An 18611-nucleotide genomic window follows, 5' to 3' on the forward strand; every position below is an offset into this window, starting at 1 on the left:
GTTTCATTAAAGGGGTTGTTCACATTTGAATGGACTTTTAATATGATGTAGAGAGTGATATTCTAGGACGACTTGCAATTGCTTTTCATGTTTTATTATTTGTGTTTTTAAGGTTATTTAGCAGCTCTATAATTTGCAGTCTCAGCAATTTAGTTGCTATGGTCCAAATTACCCCACATTACCATAACAACCATGCTTTGATATGAATATGGGAGGGTCTAACTAGAAAGATGAGTAATAAAAAGTAGCAATAACAATACATTTGAAGCCTAACAGAACTTGTTTTTTAGATGGGGTCATTGACCCCCATTTGAAAATTTAAAAGAGACAGATGGCGCCAAATAGTCCGAATGAAAGTTGCTTAAAATGGGCCATTCTAAAACATACAAAAAGTTAACCTAAAGGAGAACCAACCCTTTAAAGGCATCTGTTCAAATTGATACACTAGTTGCCAATATTTCTCAGATGCTGCTGCTGAGAAATGGAGGAGACTTGTTGCAAACTTGTAACAGTTCAGAATTTGCACCTGAATTACCGAGTTGCCAAACTTAAAACATCAGAGACAGGAACATTAAACTTTAAATTGAAATTTTGGAAAAACAGTACAAAATATAACATGGAAAGTTGTTGGAAAAAAAGTCTTTATTTCCGGTGAACAATCTGAAAACAACTGAAAAAAGTGTTCGGAAGTAGAGTCCTGCAGCGGGTCGGGTACCAGCAGGTTACCCGCAAAAACCTGCGGTACCCTGTGGGTTGTGGATAGAAGTTCCGGGTGCAGGTATAGACGCAGGTCGGCGGTTCTGCGGGTCGGGCCACGGGTCTTCTCAATAGCGATGTTTACTCCTTTTTTCTGGTCACATCTACTTCCGATGATGTCACTTCCGGTTTACAATGACAGCACTTCCTGATTCTTGATGGTCAGTGGGTAAGGTACTTACGGGTCGGGTCGCGGGTCCAATCGGGTAAGAAGGCGGGTTCGGGTTGCAGATTGCCGGTTGCGGGTACGGGTCAGGTACTGTAGTGATGTGCGGGTACTGATTCTTGATGGTTAGCGGGTAAGGTACTTACGGGTCGGGTCGCGGGTCCAATCGGGTAAGAATGCGGGTTCGGGTTGCAGATTGCCGGTTGCGGGTATGGGTCGGGTACTGTAGTGATGTGCGGGTACTGACCTGTACCCGACCCTAACCGCCCTGCTGCAGCCCGTGCCCGCCTGCCTGCACCCGCGCTTCCGGGGTCCTTTTATAGACCCGCCTCGCCAACGACGTCACAATGATGTCACAAAAGGGGTGGGGCTAGCAGACGCAAGACTATAAAACCGGAACCCGGAAGTCGGATGCCGGCATTGGAAGGTGGTACGCGTGGAGCAGTGCGAGGTCGACCCGAACCCACCCGATCACATCACTAGGGTACGGGTCCCAAAAAATGGACCCGCGCAGGACTCTATTTGGAAGGTGAATAACCCTTTTAATGTTTAATGTCCCTGTCTCTGGTGTTTCAGTCTGCAGCTCAGTAATTCAGATGTAGATTCTGAACTGTTACAATCTGCCACATTTAATTGCTACATTTCTCAGCAGTATCTTTGTATTATTAGCAATTATTGTATCAATCATAACAGCTGCCTCTACAGGGCACCAGTTGCCCTAAAATATATCCCCCGCCCAGGCCTGGACTGGGAGTCAAAATAGGCCCTGTCATTCCAAGTACACAGAGGCCCAAAAAGCCCCCTATATGGTAACTATGGAACCATACAGCAGCCCTTCTGGCATTTGCCAGAACCCACAGATTGCCAGTCCAGGCCTGCCCCTGCCAAAGGTGCGGGCTAATAGAGGCTGCACTACAGTTGGGGGTAACAGTAGTTTTAAAAAAGAAAAAAAGGGAAAAAAAAAAATGCATGCGCATAATGAGCAAGTTGCAGCTTTCACTCATTATGCGCATCCTCAAACTGGGAGCTCCCATTCAGTGTGGGTGCCCTAGCGCTGGTGGGGGCAAATTAATATTTTTTTTTTTTTAAAGGAACATGACTGTTCCCCCAACCAGAGTGCAGGCTCAATTAGCCTGCATCTTTGTTGGGGGAAAATATTTTCTCGTAACTGGTGCCCTTTAATGAAACTCAGGCATTCTGCTCAGCAGGGACAAAGATAGGAAATGTCTCAAATAAACATATAGATTTAGAACCGTTTACAGAGCTTCAGAGCAAAGCCTCCTTCCAGAGCTGATTTAGAAGGTGAAAAATGAAACTTTACTCTTCAATATTAGAAAAACCATCACACATAAAGAAAATAGAAAGTAATTGGAAAAAGTCTTAATTTCTAGTGAACTGAAAACAAAACAGCTGAAATGAAAAATAAGTGTTTGAAGCTGAACAACCCCTCCTCCTGGTAAATGTAATATACATTTTTCAAAAAGGGGTGATTTTGTCTACCCTGTTTTCTCCTAGATAATGATGAACCTCTCTTGAGTGGGTCTGGTGATGTGTCTAAGGAATGTGCTGAGAAAATCCTAGAAACCTGGGGTGATCTTCTGTCAAAATGGTATGTGCCCATAATGATATAGTACTTTTTTTTTTTAACAACCTGCACATCTAAATCCATCTTAATTCAATGAGGATAAAACTAGTCTCTTCAACTTGGAACTGTTCTCATAAATGGTACTTTAAATAACAAAGGGGGGCAGGGATGTAGAGGGCCCAGTGAAGCCCTAATTAAAGAGGAAAGTTGATATATCTGGACAGACTAGGTCAATTTATCAATGTTTTGGGGCTCAAAATTGAATTTGCTATGGGGCTCAGTAACAGTAACAGTGTGGGGCTCAGGCTGCATGTGAATAGACAGTAGATATTGCATACTTCACATCTTAATTGTTCAATGTAAAAATAAAAACGGTATAAATAGATAGTATGTGCAAAATAAAATATATTTCTAATATAGTTAGTTAGGCAAAAATGTAATGTATAAAGGCTGGAGTGACTGGATGTGTAACATAATAGCCAGAACACTACTTCCTGCTTTTCAGCTCTCTTGCTTTCCACTGATTGGTTACCAAGGAGGGCACATGGTTCACATCTGTTGCTTCTGAATCTGAGCTGAATGCTGATGATCAATTACAAACTCACTGAACAGTTATGTCCCATGTGACCCCCCTTATAGTCACTGACTAACTCAGAGTTAGAGAGCTGAAAAGCAGGAAGTATTGTTCTGACTAATATGTTAGACATCCAGTCACTCCAGCCTCTATACATTACATTTTTGCCTAACTAGCTATATTAGAAACTTTTTTTATTAATATATCAATATATATCTATTTACCCAGTTTTTATTTTCACACTGAACTGTTCCATTAAAATGTAGGTATTTTATTATATCTTATTTCTCGAGATTTATTATACCCCGATGTTGCAAAAAGCCAGAATCCGAAAATCCGCCATCTCAGACCTGTCGAGGTCCTGTATAAAAATTTTTTTTTATTTCAAAGAATTCCCGAAGTTCAATCCTCTAGCCATTTCTTTCTGTTCTCCAACCGGTATAAATAATGAGTAACCCAAAATATAATGAAACAGCGCTCCCTAAGAAGCTCAGAAAAAGACAGCAAGTGCATTTTTTTTATGAATAGTGAGATAGGGTTAACTTCCCCTTCAAATCCGCTTAAGTTCACTCGTACAGGGCGGGTAGATGGACGGGTACTCACAAACCTTTACTGTATGGCTTTCAGCAAACATCTCTCTCCTGTTGTATGCCCACTGTAGTTTCCAAGAACAAATGCGCTACAGATAGTGTAAAATAGTTTTTTTAAAATTTCTAAAAGTTTTAAAATTGCACTCACATAAATAAGATTTCTGAAAGGACCTGGTCAGAAATTTGGGAAACAGCCAAAAAGAACATCTATATGTGCAGTCTCTAGTAAGAGAGCATACAAAATCATATTCCGCTGGTACTACACCCATACACGCATTAGCAGACTAAGCGGAAACCCAGATCACACCATGTGCTTTAGAGTGTGTGGAGAAAGGGGCTCCTTACTGCACACCTGGTGGACTTGTACAGTAGCTCAGGAATTTTGGAAGATGGTGGGAACGCTGCTCTCTGAGGTTCTGCACTGCACTATACAAGCAACTCCACACACATTTCTCTCAGGGATGAAGATTAGAGCCATACACTCGGAACCAACCCGCAAATTAGCCACTCACATCCTCACAGCAGCAAGATCTCTATTGGCAGCAAACTGGGAAAGACCTAAAATCCCGGGCTTACAATCACTAATAACAAAGGTAAACTGGATCTGAGTAATGGAATCCATACGAGACAATCTTCAGGATAGAAGCTATAAGGGTGAGCTGGAGTGGTATCCATGGGGCAGCACCTGGAGATCCTGCAAGCTAGAGGTACCACACATGGAGAGGGAGAAACCATGACTCCAGACAGGGCCGATCTGGCCATGAGGCAAGGTGGCCTCAGGCGGCACGGAGCGGCCAGTTACCAAGGGTGGCAAAAAGCCGCCTCTGGTAACTTTTAGAGACGAATTTCCGTTTTTTAAAACGGAAATTCGGCTCTTCTAGTGCAGCGAGCGCAATATCGCTCACTGCACTAGCGATGCGGCCCCTCCTCCACCCGCTCCGACGCTGGAAGTTAGAAGAGCGAAGCAGGAGGGGGGTCGCGGCAGCAGCCCTGAAACGTGCCTGACTCCAGACCTAACCACTACTCATCTTCTTACCCTTCCCTCCCCCATTTACCCAAAAACTCCTTTCAGATGCATGAGAATTCAATGCTTTTATGATATAAGATGACATACCATAGCATAGACGTTAAGCAATTAACGAGCAATATGATACAATAACACCAGATATGGAATATCGGGTACAGTCATGCATAGAAAATGGTATTTTCTACTGCATCTTTATTGTACTTATTATTCTTCTTTGGAAATAAAAATCAATAAAAATGAAAATCAATTTTTAAATGAAAAGAAAAAAAACAAAAAAACAATTGTCAGTCAATCCAGTTTCCTGTGCACTTCCCTTCTCCGCTGTATTAGTAACTCAATTTCTCATGCCAGCAAAGTTTCTCACAGCGTGTTTCTCTCTGGGCGCTGTATAAATCAATGGGAAAAGCCGCTCTCAATTTGAAGTTTTCGTGGTCTGTGCTTGGTTTAGCCCAAAAAAAAAAAAAATCACTTTTTTGGGGTTTTCAGACAAAAACTTAATAAAAATTTGGAAAATGCCCGAAAAATTTTAGCAAGTTTTCCAATTGAAGCAATTTTTTATTAATAAATAAGCTAAAAATCGGCTTGTGAGTTTGATCGCTGTTTTTTTTAGTAAATAACGCACTTAGGGGCAAATTCACTAAGCGCCGAAGCGCCGAACGCTAGCGTTAATTCACTAGCGTTTGGCATTTTCGTTACTGCGCAAATTCACTAACGAACTCTGGCGTAGTTTCGCTAGTGTTACTTCGCACCCTTACGCCAGGCGAATTTTCGCTAGCGACGTAACTACGCAAATTCACTAACTTGCGCAGTGTACTGAACGCTACCTTTTACGCTAGACTTCCTTCGCCACCTCAGACCTGGCGAAGCGCAATAGAGTAGATAGGGATTGTTTCAAAAAAAGTCAAAATTTTTTCTAAGTCCCAAAAAACGCTGGCGTGTTTTCTACATTATGGGTGATAGGCTGAAAAAGATCGAAATTTTTTTTGGGGCTCCCCTCCTTCCCCCCTACATTTCCTGATGAATCAACGCTAGCGCAACTTCGCAACCTTACGCTACCCCTGAGCGCAACTTCGGATTTTAGTGAATCTGCGGAGCGCTGGCGAAACTACGCCTGGCGAAGTGCGGCGAAGTTGCGCCTGGCGCAACTTCGCATCTTAGTGAATTCGCCCCTTAATGTTTCCCAGTAGACTTAAGGTACGAAGATACAGATTATAGAAAGCTCCGTTATCAAGAAAACCCCAGATCGCAAGCATTCTGGATTATGTATAGCTAAATTTATTTATTTTTTGCTTGCTTGGTACTTCAGCCTAGGTGCAATGTTTACACAATAATCCACACCAAAAATCATCCACTGTTTATATGGCCCATCTGCTGTTGTGGCAACGCATTTCTGTTGAGTGTAAATGTAAAAATGGTTACACAGCATTATAAATTTTACGTTAAACTATATTTTTTCTTAGTATAGCTATTTATTGCTCCGGGCCCTCACTGTGGCATACATTTTCTGTCTTTTAGGCATCTAAATCTAAGTGTTCGGCCAAAGCAACTATCGGGGCTTGTAAGGAGCGGTGTGCCAGAGGCCCTTAGAGGAGAAGTGTGGCAACTGCTAGCAGGATGTCACAACAATGACTGCCTGGTGGAAAAATACAGACTGCTCATTACTAAAGTAAGAATGTGATCTTGTTAAATACTGAGACCGCATGCCTATACTGAATAATCAGTGAAATGTGTGCAGCAATTGTGATCAACTCGTGATGTAGATACCTTAGGGGAAATGACTAAATTCGGCAGCGACGGCTTCGCACACTTAGCCAGGCGAAAATTCTCTTAGACAACGCTAATTTACTAAAATGCAATGTTGCCTCCAGGGCGCCGAACGCTGGTGAATTTTCGCCAACATTACTTCGACAATCAAAGCGAAGATGCGCTACCGTTCAATTATACCTAGCGGAACTTCGTTAGAGTTTTTCACTCAGGCTAATTTGTATACGAAGGGAAATTATAAAGTTGAATGGACGTATATGTTGCAGCAAATACATTACACAATCCAGGGAACCTTAATAAAGAAAATAGAGTTGTTATAATGCCCTACACATGAGCCCACTGTATAATTTATGTGCCATATGTTAGAAAATGTAGGTGGGAAACCGATTATCCAAAAAAATTTCAAGGCTATCACTCTGAAAAAAGGATAAGATGCCAGCGTTTTTTGGGACTTTTTCCACTAAAAATATGATATAAGTAACATAAGTTTGAGGAAGATCTATGAACTCCAATGCACTTCGCCTGGTGTGAGCTGGCGAAGGCAAGTCTGGTAACGTCCAGTAAAATCCGCATCTTCGTGAATTTGCAGAGTAACGTCCATTCACCAGAGAATGAAAATTCGCCTGGCGATAGAATGCGAATGAGCGCTAGCGTCTGTCTCTTTCACTAGCAAAGTTACGTCTGCGCCCGTTAGTAAAACAGCGAAGTGCCTGAAAGCGGTACCGCTGGTGAATTGTTGCTTCACCCTTTAGTAAATCTGCCCCCTTAACTTTAAATCATGTTGGTGCTGTGGTTCTAGAAGTATTAGGTTTTCTTTACCAAAACAATACATTGCACACAGAAGCAATGGCTCACTGACAATAAAATGATACATCATGCCATCAAGCAAGTGCCATTATACACGGGTTCCTATATACAACTTTTAACATCATAAAGCATCCTTGCTGCTACATGCAGAGGTGCAAAAAAAATGCACGAGCCATACAGGCCAGGGGGATAGTAGAACGTGGTTGCACCTTTGTGAAGACAGGATAGATAGGCTGTCAAGCAGTGTCTTTCTCCATCTAGTAAGTGAGTGCTGTGCTTGTTGCTGCTGTAAAGGCTGCAGTGATCTCTGAAGGCTCATTGCTACATTTGTGTTATGACCCAGTATACATTAAATGCCTTCCGTTCCAAGAAAACATTCCTCGATTTTACTAGAATATTTTAAATGATTTTTGTCACTAACTACATGATCCTGTGACTTGCTTGAATAACCCACTGTGAATGAACCATTAAAAAAATGAATGTCGCTGCTTATTCTTAGAATGAATTTGATTGCCCATTTGTAAAATAATGCGATCTGTTCTTTGTCCCATTTCAAACACCCTAAAAATAAATATGCTCTAGTTCCTCAGTTGGCTTTAAATGAAACAAACAAGGGGGGTCTACGTAGGGTGGGGGGGTAGGGTTTTTTTATGTTACAGGTTGAATTCTCCTTTAAGGAGGGTTGCTCTGGAGAACTTTCTGTAGATGTATTTGTAGATAATTTAAATAGTTTGTTTTTGTCAGTTTGGGTGATATTACTTTAATAACAAGGTGTAAAGTAATAGTAAAAACTAGGAAGCCAGTATGTTGGGCACACACACAACAGTGAATCCAGATTTTTTTTTTCTTCCTATGCTGGAGCTCCTTTTGGGATAAAAACTGTATTGGCCCGAGGAAAAAAAACAGAACACAGTGTAACTTTTTCCAGTGTGCCCAGACTAGACTAACACTCACGTGTGCAGAGTAGAGTAAAATGAGAAAGTTACTGTGCAGTGCAAGCCCTAGCCAGGAAGATATACATTTTTTTTCTGCCAAAAACGGAGTTACCATACACAAAGGAGATTAGTAAAGTAGCCCACCAACTCAGTGGCTGACAATGCAGAGACTATGCATACAAAAACTGTTGCTGGGGAGCTTCACCAGTCACTGTTAAATAAAACCCGGGCATGGCGCCTACAGTTTGCCAAAAGGTGCAAGAAGATTTGTTTTGTTTTCATAGACCAAAATTGAGTCTTTTTGGGCTTAGACTAAAACCTATGCTTGGTAAAAGCCAAACGTTACATTAAATACAACATCCCTACCATGAGTGGTGGCGAGTAGAATGACTGCAACAAAATACAGTGAGATTGTACAGCAAGGATCCCCAACCTTTGTAACCTGTGAGCAATATTCAGAAGTAAAAGGAGTTGGGGAGAAAAACTAGCATGAGCAATGATCCTTGGGTGCCAAATAAGAGCTGTGATTGGCCATTTAGTAGCCCCTATGTGTATTGTCAACCTACATTGAGGTTCTGTTTGGCAGTGCACCTGGTTTTTAAGCAACCAAAACTTGCCTCCAAGCCTGGAATTCAAAAATAAGCTCCTGCTTTGAGGACACTGGGAGTAACATCCAAGGGGTTGGAGAGCATCATGTTGCTACTGGTTGGGGATCACTGTTGTACAGGAAAACCTTTTACAGCCTTCAAGAAACCTGAGCCTTTGGATAATATTTATCTTCTGGCTAAACAATGAGCCTAAACATAAAATCAAAAATTACCTAAAAATAAAAATATTTATCCCACTATATGGCCAAGGCCTAGTCCCTTTCTCAGTCTACTAGAAAATTTGTGGCTAGTGCAAGTTATTTTGGTGCCAAAGGTGTATCTACTAAATAATGACTTGGAGTTATTGTTTATTTTATTGTGTTTTTTCATTGTAATCAATTTGCAGAGATTTTTTTCGTTTTGATACAATTGTTTTTTTTCATTGATCAGTGGCATAAAATAAAAAATGAAATCCACCGTGGTTCAGTGGATTTTTTTGAACAGTAAAACATGAACCTCCGAGGAGGGTAAATACTTTTTATAGGCACTTTATTTGTTGAGCTGCAAGTGCTTTTTTTCCAGATTTCCGCAGCTTTATACAGATGAAATTAGTAGGGATGCACAAATCCAGGATTAGGTTCGGGATTCGGCAGGATTCAGATTTGGCTGAATCCTTGTGCCTGGCAGAACCAAATTTGCATATGCAAATTAGGGGTGGACGGTAAATCACATGACTTTCCGTATATGTCAAATTCTGATTTTGTTTGTTATTTGGCCAACTCTTTTACAAAGGATTTCAGGATTTTGTCTGAGTCCCAAATGGTGGAATTTTAGTAAAGCACATCTCTTTGTTTACTGAAAATAAAATTAAGCTTTCGAAGGCGCCCCTTGAACTCGATGCCAGTGCATAATATTTGGATACATTCGTATGCTGTCATAAACTTTCAGCACTGTGGAATTTTAAAAAACTGGTTAGCAATTTAAATTTGTGTGCATTTCATTTGTATCTCCACAAATCTGTGTACTTTTTTGTCAAGACTCTACATAACATTCGAGAAAGTGTAGAAAGATTTCTATTCATTTAATATCATTTTATATCAATTTAATATAATAATAAAAGCTGTGTTTATAATAAATAGTAATAAAAACTGTGTTTGCTTCTGAATCTCATTCAACATGTATATGGACATGTTTATGTATCAATGTATATAAAGGCAGAGGTGGTAAAATATTTATATACTATTCAAAATGCAATTGTGTCAGTAATGAAGGCTGTTAAGCAGGGGTTAAATTTTATTTACGACTCTTTACTTATCTATTGAACAAGAAAACGTTCACAGGGGGCGATTTTGGCACCTGTGACTTTTAGTAGTTCAAAGAGCAATGCCAAATTGGCTGAAATGATATCCCCATCCATATTAGCAATAACCTCAAAGGTGTTTGAAGTAAGAAACTTGGCAGTTCTCTCTGACCTGCAATTACAGATTATTTGTGACCTGTGTAGGGCCGGGATTTATACAAAGGGTGCCCCAAGGCCACTTGTTGTCCACTCTACCCCTTCCGCCTCCCCACTTCATGTGCACTCACAAAGTCTTATCTTGTTGGGTCTAGAGCATAGGGATTGGTGCACAGGAGATTTGAATAGCTATGGCCACATGTCCCCAGTGCATCTGAACCAATTGCAATGTGGCTTGATGACATGCCGTCCCTAAAATTCTGGGCCTTTGTGGCCTTTAAACAAATCCGGGCCTGGACCTGTGCACCATTGCCGTAAGGTTCCCATACACCTTGGCATGCTGTTGTTTTTAAAAAACAGTGCTTGTATAATTTGAATTTAAAACAGTTTTATCATGTGATAAGTCGACTGCGCGTTTTGGAAATTCACTGCACAGTTGTTCTGTGTGCATCATCCCATCAAGAGAACATAGACTAATTTGATCATTCTTTGAAGTTAACCGACATAACTTTTTTAAGCAATATCTTGATACTTAACTCGGGCTTGCCAAAATCTGTCTATGCATGTCTAGCTTAATTTAATATACTGTATTTGCAGAAGGAAAGATATTATCCTTAAATTTGTGCATTTTAGTTTTTTGTTACTATAGCTGGTTTAATAATGTTTTATACTCGGATGGTAACAATTGACAAAAAAAAGACTGGAAATGTTCCTTTTTATTTCTTATTTTTTTTAAGATTGCTAAACCTGAAGCTTCCCAACAGGCACTTTTCTGTCTGTATTGTTTCATTCTCCATTGTTCGCCAAAAGGCCGCTTGCAAATTCAGACAATTTATGTTCTTTTGTTTCCCAGGAAGCCTTTTTATTGTTTTCTTTGCGAATGACCTTTAAGGTTATATCCTGCATCCAGCAGGTACTGCTGAATTAATGTGTGCTGATTAATGACGTTCAAATCGGCATCTTTTGGCATTACTGGTAGTTCAGTGGAAGTGATACCATGAGAGCAAGCTGTGATTAGGATTTCTCTGTGCCTACAATTGCCGTCTGCATGCTGTAGTGGAGTCTGGGATCCCGTCTGATCTTGGCAGTGCAACTGAGGGAGGAGGAGGAGGAGGAAAGAAGGGTGTGCAGAGGACTTTCAGTCACAAAGGCATTCTCTCCATTCTGCAGCAAAGTGAGCTGCAGTCCTACTGCAGGGCACCTCCAAACCCTTGTGACTCCAGGACAAACTCAGGTAAAAAATTGTTAGGGTGGCTTAAGACTGATTGACTGTATCTGCAGTGTTTTTGTTATGAGAGACAGTGTTTTAAATGAACAAGGCTAGCTTGCTGATATTGTAAGCGTAAAACACTGGTATGGATGTTAGAGCACGATTAATAGATATGGCTATGGCTGGTTGATCTATTTTAGATACAGAGCAATAACAATCATTAATTCTGGCTGCTGAAGAGCTAAAAAAGCTTGGTGTCCTTTATTTAGCGGTGTCCTAGAATGGACTGCAGTGATAGAGCGGAAGGCAGTGAGTGCAGTGCTGCAGGGATTGCAATGACTGGCAGAACAGAGCTGCAGGTAATCAGATGAGTAGAAGTCCATTCTGCAGTGACCATGGCACAATGCAGCTTTTTTGCAGTGACTGAGAACACATTGAGACAGTGAAGAGAAGATCTGCAGCATGTGAGAGCAAGGTGCAGAAGTAAATAAAAGCACAAAGCTCAGTGAAAGTGTATAAGGGTTGAAGTTGATAAGAGAGGTATGAATGAGGACACAATGCTGCTTTGGGTTATTTAAATTATTTTATATGAGGTTAGCCCTCTTGAAATGATGAGGAGAGTAAGAAAATCTGTAACTGCCCTAACAGGAATCCAACTCTAGGGGCTTCCCAAATATTCAGGGTTGAAACAGTGCTAAGGGCAACTGTCCATGAGAGAGACCACCGTCATTTAAAAAGTGATCTGTGGATGCCCGCATGTCATTTGCTATAGCTCGGAGCATTATTAATTAGTTAGATATAACCTTTATAATGGGTGCTGTGATTTAACAGCAGTGTGATTTTTAGGAATGCAAAATTGGAGCTGGGTAGAGAGGCGTCCTCTATAAATATATGTTAGTGCACAGTTTTTCATCAATATATGAAAAACTCATCAACATTTGAGGAGCTGCTGCGTATAACCTTGATTTTTAAGGCTGATAGCATTAACTCAGATATTCTCAGTGCTTCTTTTTATAAATCATAGTATGGGGTAAACTGTGCATGCAATTTACGGAGAACAAGATCTGGAAGCATCTGAAGGTTAGTATAAGGAGGCCCTTAGCTGTAATTTAGCATGTAAAGGCTGATTTTTGTTTCTCCCAGTAGCAATCTACTGGGTATCAAATCAGGAGTGTTTGCTGTGTCTGTGATAGTTTGGATGTGTATGTTGTATGCACTTAGAGAAGATATGTGGGTCACTAGCTGTAATGTGGACATTGTTGGATTACTGTCTGTAAATTGCAGAGATGTTGTTTGTAAGTTTTCATTCTGTATGATTTTTTTACCATTACATGACAAGTGTGTATAGTATACTATGAATTTCCAGTGCTGAAAAAATGTGATGTGCAGATATTGAATGGAAGCTGCTATAACTGGGAAAGAAGCGAGATGAGTAAATGTCCAACAAACTGCAAGTCAGTGTGCTGGGTTGCTGCTTTAGCTGTTTTAGTGATGGTTCTTTGCCATATAACTGATGTATTTAATATGTTATATTGTAGAGCTACAAATAGCTAAGAGGAATATTCAAGAATAAATCTTCAAACTGTAAAATTGCTGTTATATTCTCTTCTCCCAGCTCCTAGAGTGGAAGCATGTCTGTGGTTTGATTTGCCCTGGATAGAGACCCATTCTTCAGACTTCCTGATGATTGCTGACTGTTGTACCTCATTCCTATTGAAAGATTTTTTTCTAATCCCATCCGGATATGACAGTAGTCTACTTTAGCAATATGCTTGATTGGTCATAAAGGGAGGCTCGTGTACAAAAAAGACAAACAATTGGAGGTGCTGTGAGCAACAGGGGAACGACAGATGCAGGCATGATCCGTAATCATAGGATATCTCAAGATGAACTCTTCTGTACATGGAAGTAACAGCAGTAGCAGTAGCCACCCCTTCTGCCTGCTGGGGATTGGATTCCATGAGGCTATTCCAGTCTGCATCTTAGAAGTGGGTATAATCATCTTCCTCACTGTATTGATCATCTCCGGCAATTTGATTGTGATCTTCGTCTTCCACTGTGCTCCTCTACTCAACCACCACACCACTAGCTACTTCATACAGACAATGGCATATGCAGACCTTCTTGTTGGTGTAAGCTGTTTGGTGCCTTCTTTTTCTCTTCTTTACTACCCTGCTGTCCTCCCGGAGTACTTTGTGTGCAGGATGTTTGGATATGTGGTATCTGTTCTGAAGAGTGTGTCTATGACATCTTTGGCCTGTATTAGCATCGACCGGTACATTGCTATCACAAAACCTCTGACGTATAACACACTTGTCACAGCATGTCGGCTGCGCTTCTGCATCCTGCTCTTATGGGTATATTCATGTGCAGTGTTTCTGCCCTCATTCTTAGGATGGGGGAAGCCTGGCTACCATGGGGATGTGTTTCAATCCTGTGCCAACTTGTGGCACACTAGCCCATACTTCACTTCCTTCATTGTGATCATGCTGTATGCTCCAGCAGCCATCATTGTTTGCTTTACCTACTTTAACATCTTCCGGATCTGCCAGCAGCACACTAAGGAGATAAACGATAGACGGATCCGCTTCAGTACCTCAGAAAGTGAACCTAGCCAGGGGCAGCCCAGCCCAGACAAACACTATGCCACAGTTCTCTTCCGCATCACCAGTGTTTTCTATATTCTCTGGTTGCCCTACATCATTTACTTCCTCCTGGAGAGTTCCAAGGTCTATGCAAACCAAACTGCATCTTTCCTTACAACCTGGTTAGCTATCAGCAATAGCTTCTGTAACTGTGTCATCTATAGCATGTCTAATAGTGTTTTTCAAAAGGGACTGAAGCGACTCTCTGGAACTGTGTGTGCATCATGTTCTAGGCAAGGGGAGAGTCATGACGTAAGCAAGAGACACACTGATGGCTGCAACCCTTGACCAGCACACACCGTGGACCGATCTCTTAGTTTAGGATCTTGTTCCTCAACTGTGTTCAGTAAACCTAGTCTGTGCCAATAAATGTTCAAAACAGGAGTTGCCTTTTTTAAGAATTGACTTTATATGCTCCCATTGTTCGTTTGCAGTAAACGGTGGTAAATACACTTGGTGGTTCAAGGGCATACCTAATATCAGGCCCATACTGGGATATCCGTGCTGTTACCACGTGTGTATTGTGAACATGATTGGTGCTGTTTATCTTGTGATCTGCGGATATATGACATTCTATCAGTAAATGGAAGTGCATATTTTATGATTATATTCCCCATCCTATCATTCCATGTTTTGCTCAATTTAAACTACAGATCAGAGGTGCAGCTCTAAATTTCAACGTTTTATCTGTGAATGGAAAGGTTTTTGGTGCATCCATAACGGTTTTATCCTTGACTTGCATCTTTTATGGAGCTAAATATTTGGATTCACATTATTATTCCACCCAACTGTCCCGTTTTCTGCAGGACTGTCCCGATTGTGACAGCTCAACCCGCAGTCCCAGATTTTTACTGAGATGTCCTTTCTTTCTCTTTGATCTACTGCAGTGAACAGCCAGAAAAAGATACAAAGTTTTTAACTTAATTCGCAGAGAGCCCAGAATATGTGCCAGGTGCACTTGGATACGTTTGTAACAATTTAAGATAAGCAAAGAAACGATTGTAACAATTTAAGATAAGCAGATCTCTTGGGGAAACTGTGACTTGCAGCTTAAAGGGCAATTCACCTTCATTAGCAAAACTGTAATAACACATAAAAAACACAGAAATGTGTTCAGACTTTCATAACCTGCCAAATTTTGTAAAATGAACATGGTAATTAGGCGGTGTGGCCACCTAATTGGACATGGTCCATAGAAAATCATTTTGTCCCTCTTTCTATTTCCAAAATGTTGGGAGGTATGCATTATGGCTGTTGCAAAGGGAATTGCCTTGATTCTGACACAAATCTAAACTTGATGTGAGCAGCAGACTTTTATTAAAGGAGAAGGAAAGGTCCAAGCCAGTTTATTGCCAACAGATTAGCCTCAACAGTGCAAGTTAGAACACTATTTTTATTCTGCAAAATAGCTCTAGACACTGTCTCTGTTTGTTTAGGATAGAAGCTGTCATTTAAGCTTGATGTGACATCACATCCTGCCTGAGTCTCTCCCTGCTCACATACAGCTCTGAGCTCAGATTACAGCAGGGATGGGAGGAGGGAGGGAGGAGCAAATTGAGCATGCTCAAGCCCTGCCCTGGAGGTTTAAGCTGAAAACAGAAGTCTGATACAGAAGCCCATGTGTACACAATAAAAGGAAAGAAATGTTGTGTTTCTTTCGACAGAGGACTCAGAACAGCTTTACTTTGAGGGTTTACTAGTGTATTTATATAGACCTTTCTGATAAAGCTTACTTACTTTTAACCTTTACTTCTCCTTTAAAAGAACAAAAATACCCATCTGTGATAAAATATAATACATTTGCGATGAAAAAGTTTCCATTTTTTATTTTTTTTATATGCATAAATGATATGTCTCCCATCAAAATGAATGCAATATTTTTCTAAGTGAGGAAAAAAATAATATATTATTGGTAATATTTTAAAAAAAGGAAATGCTGACTACTGGAATATGTTAAGTGTAGTTTAAAGATATTCAGTTCCATGCTTTATATTTAGTAAATATATAGTAAATTTATTTAAGTAAGTATTGAATGTCTGTTTTGTGTCTCATAAACTCATATTTACTTTTTGTTGGCCATACTATTCTTGGTGTACCCATAGGATTTTTAATCCCCACAATCCCATTTTTCCCACACTTCCCATGATTCTGCCTTTCTCATCCTCCACATGGATCACTGGTGTACAACAGAGGTGTGGGGCCTGTAGATGGCACAGGGGCCCAGGCATCCAAGCATATAGTTAACATGACTGGAAACCATTTGAGTGCCAAAAATGTGTGTGTTTGATATGGTTGCTCTCTACATTTTGCTGGCAGTAGTAATTTTTGGCATGTGTAGGCTGTTGGTTCAAACCATAAACATTGTTGGGTGCAATAAGTTTCCTGAAACTGGAAATAAATTTAACTGGCCTAAGCTGTTCAAGGCTTGTTTCTTACCCTGCTTTGCACACAGGTAAATCACTTATTTATGTAGTTGCACCTACAACAGAACAGATGCATTTTTTTAGCTGCATTTTCCAGGTGAGAAATTCTATCTATTGTGCTATTTTCAAAAAAGACACAACTGTAGTTATCGACCTTGCTTTGTTTTTCCAAGTGGGAAAATATATTCAAGATTAACTCTGTAAATACATGTTATGTTGAAAATGTATTTTGCCTAATGTGTTGATTTGATTATTTATCAGTGTTAATAATAAGTTATAAGTGATTACTCTTCCCTTCATTCTGAAGATTTAATGTGCATAATGAGTGGGGCATAATGAGCTCCGGTTAACGTCTTTCTTCCTTAGTTTAGTGGATGAAAAGGTAAATGAACATGTGTGAATCCGACTCCATAAGTTTTGTAGGAAGCAGAAGTGAAATTATTGTATAGGTGCCATGAACATTATCTGCTTTGGCTGCAATGTGTCCAAGATACAGAGTGCTGATGTCTCATACATGTAGGTGTATATTGATTCCTTTTTAGAGATTTAATTATAGCATATTTATCAGTGCAAAAAAAGTAAAAAATGTGCAGTTTCATTCCCCATGTGTGCACTAACAGGTGTTTGCCAGTTCATACTAAGGGCTGGACAGAAAGCAGTGGATCTGAGTTTTCTCTACCAGAGTAATAATGCCAATAGAGAAAACGGCATGCGTGCCAGGCCTGTATTTACCATATAGACACCAAAGGGCCCCGTGCCTAGGCCAGCATCTTTGGGGGGGTGAACTTTGGGTGCCTTTATGTCAAATTAAAATGTTCTGGGGAAAAAAAAACCTGCAACTGCAAGATTTAACTTACCTGTTAAATCCAGTGGCTGAATGGTAGGTTGGAGTGATGTCGGGCCGAAATACAACCTTGTGATGATGATGATGTTGCTCATAGCAATCAATCAGCAATTAAATTTGAACAGTCACCTATAAAATTAGAAAACAAAAGCAAAGATCTGATTAAGTTACTCTGGGCAACGGCCCAGATCACTGGTGATGTTCATCTCCAGTGTTAATAAATGTGTTAATAAATGTGCCCCTTAGTTTTACTGTAGGTTATCAAAGTCAAAGTAAACTTTATTGCCATCTCAGCAGTATACGAATACACAGTGAGACAAGACGACGTGGCTCCAGCTAGTACATATCACAAAAAGGCACTTAGAATACATATGTAATAAATATGTAAACATTTGAAATGTGCAATATATTGGCAGAAATTGCATGTGTAAACCTTTAGAATTGTGCAAATAAATTAACAGTTCACAAAGTTAAGTTCACAGTTCAGGTGTGTCTGTATGTAGCATTTCTCGGCCAAACTAGGGGTAGGCAGAGTAGGCACATGCCTAGGGCGCAAAGCTGGGAGGGAGCCAGGCACGTACCTCCTCTGTCGCCTACCCCAAGTCTGGTTGCCGACTGTCTGGTTGTTATCGCTTCTTTTTCAATTCTGCGCATGCGCGAAAACTGCATTTCGCGCATGCACACGCGATCGCAGGTTCGCGCATGCGCACGCGAGCGCAGGCGCCGCTACTGCTCGGCTTGCCTAGGGCGCCTGGACAGCGTGGCCCGCCTCTGGGCCAACCTATTCCAGCCGGTGGAGAAACCTAAAACCTTCTGTGCTTTTGTCATAGATATTATTATTATGCTTTATTTGCATAGTCCAGACATATTCAACAGTGCCTTACAAAGTGCATGCATCATACACATCAGTCCCTACCCCAATGAAGCTTACAGTCTAAGGCCCTTATTACAGTCACACGCACATGGGTTCGTTTCTTCAGGTGCCAGATAAACCTGTATGTTTTTGTGTTGTGGGAAGAAACTGGCGAACCTGGAGGAAACCCATGCAATCACTGATAGAACATACACTCCTTGTAGATAGTACCCTGGCTGGAATCAAACCCAGGATCCCCAACGAGGCAATACAGCAGCTCTAACAATTACGCTGACAAGCCTGTCACAGTTGGTTTCTAAACATATGAATTGTAACCCTTTGTCGGTGTTACACTCCACGTTTGGCGCTTAACACAGGACAAACCTGAG

At 40.7% G+C, this 18611-nt stretch overlaps 3 protein-coding genes across 5 annotated transcripts in view; 2 read left to right on the forward strand and 1 right to left on the reverse strand.

The window, feature by feature from the left end:
- The window catches only part of LOC121396884 (zinc finger and BTB domain-containing protein 6-like), a 133765-nt gene that overhangs the window by 50250 nt on the left and 64904 nt on the right, over positions 1-18611 (reverse strand). For both annotated transcript variants that reach the window (XM_041572478.1, XM_041572477.1), the window contains exon 2: positions 17383-17498. The gene's annotated coding sequence lies outside the window, so the exon portion shown is untranslated. The remainder of the gene's footprint in view (positions 1-17382; positions 17499-18611) is intronic.
- rabgap1.L (RAB GTPase activating protein 1 L homeolog) overlaps positions 1-18611 on the forward strand; it is a 113696-nt gene that overhangs the window by 39147 nt on the left and 55938 nt on the right. For both annotated transcript variants that reach the window (XM_041572475.1, XM_041572476.1), the window contains 2 exons: positions 2438-2531; positions 6214-6364. In XM_041572475.1, coding sequence (XP_041428409.1) covers positions 2438-2531; positions 6214-6364 — 245 coding nt within the window. The remainder of the gene's footprint in view (positions 1-2437; positions 2532-6213; positions 6365-18611) is intronic.
- Positions 11176-14959, forward strand: gpr21.L (G protein-coupled receptor 21 L homeolog). The gene is made up of 2 exons (XM_041572480.1): positions 11176-11481; positions 13073-14959. Exon 2 carries the CDS (start codon positions 13344-13346, stop codon positions 14388-14390), a length of 1047 nt encoding a protein of 348 aa, XP_041428414.1. The 5' UTR covers positions 11176-11481; positions 13073-13343; the 3' UTR covers positions 14391-14959.

This window comes from Xenopus laevis, chromosome 8L, assembly GCF_017654675.1.
Source record: "Xenopus laevis strain J_2021 chromosome 8L, Xenopus_laevis_v10.1, whole genome shotgun sequence".
NCBI classification, from domain to species: Eukaryota; Metazoa; Chordata; class Amphibia; order Anura; family Pipidae; genus Xenopus; species Xenopus laevis.

Coding starts and splice junctions, on each gene's coding strand:
- gpr21.L (XM_041572480.1), top strand. CDS start 13,344: ATGAACTCTTCTGTACATGGAAGTAACAGCAGTAGCAGTAGCCACCCC.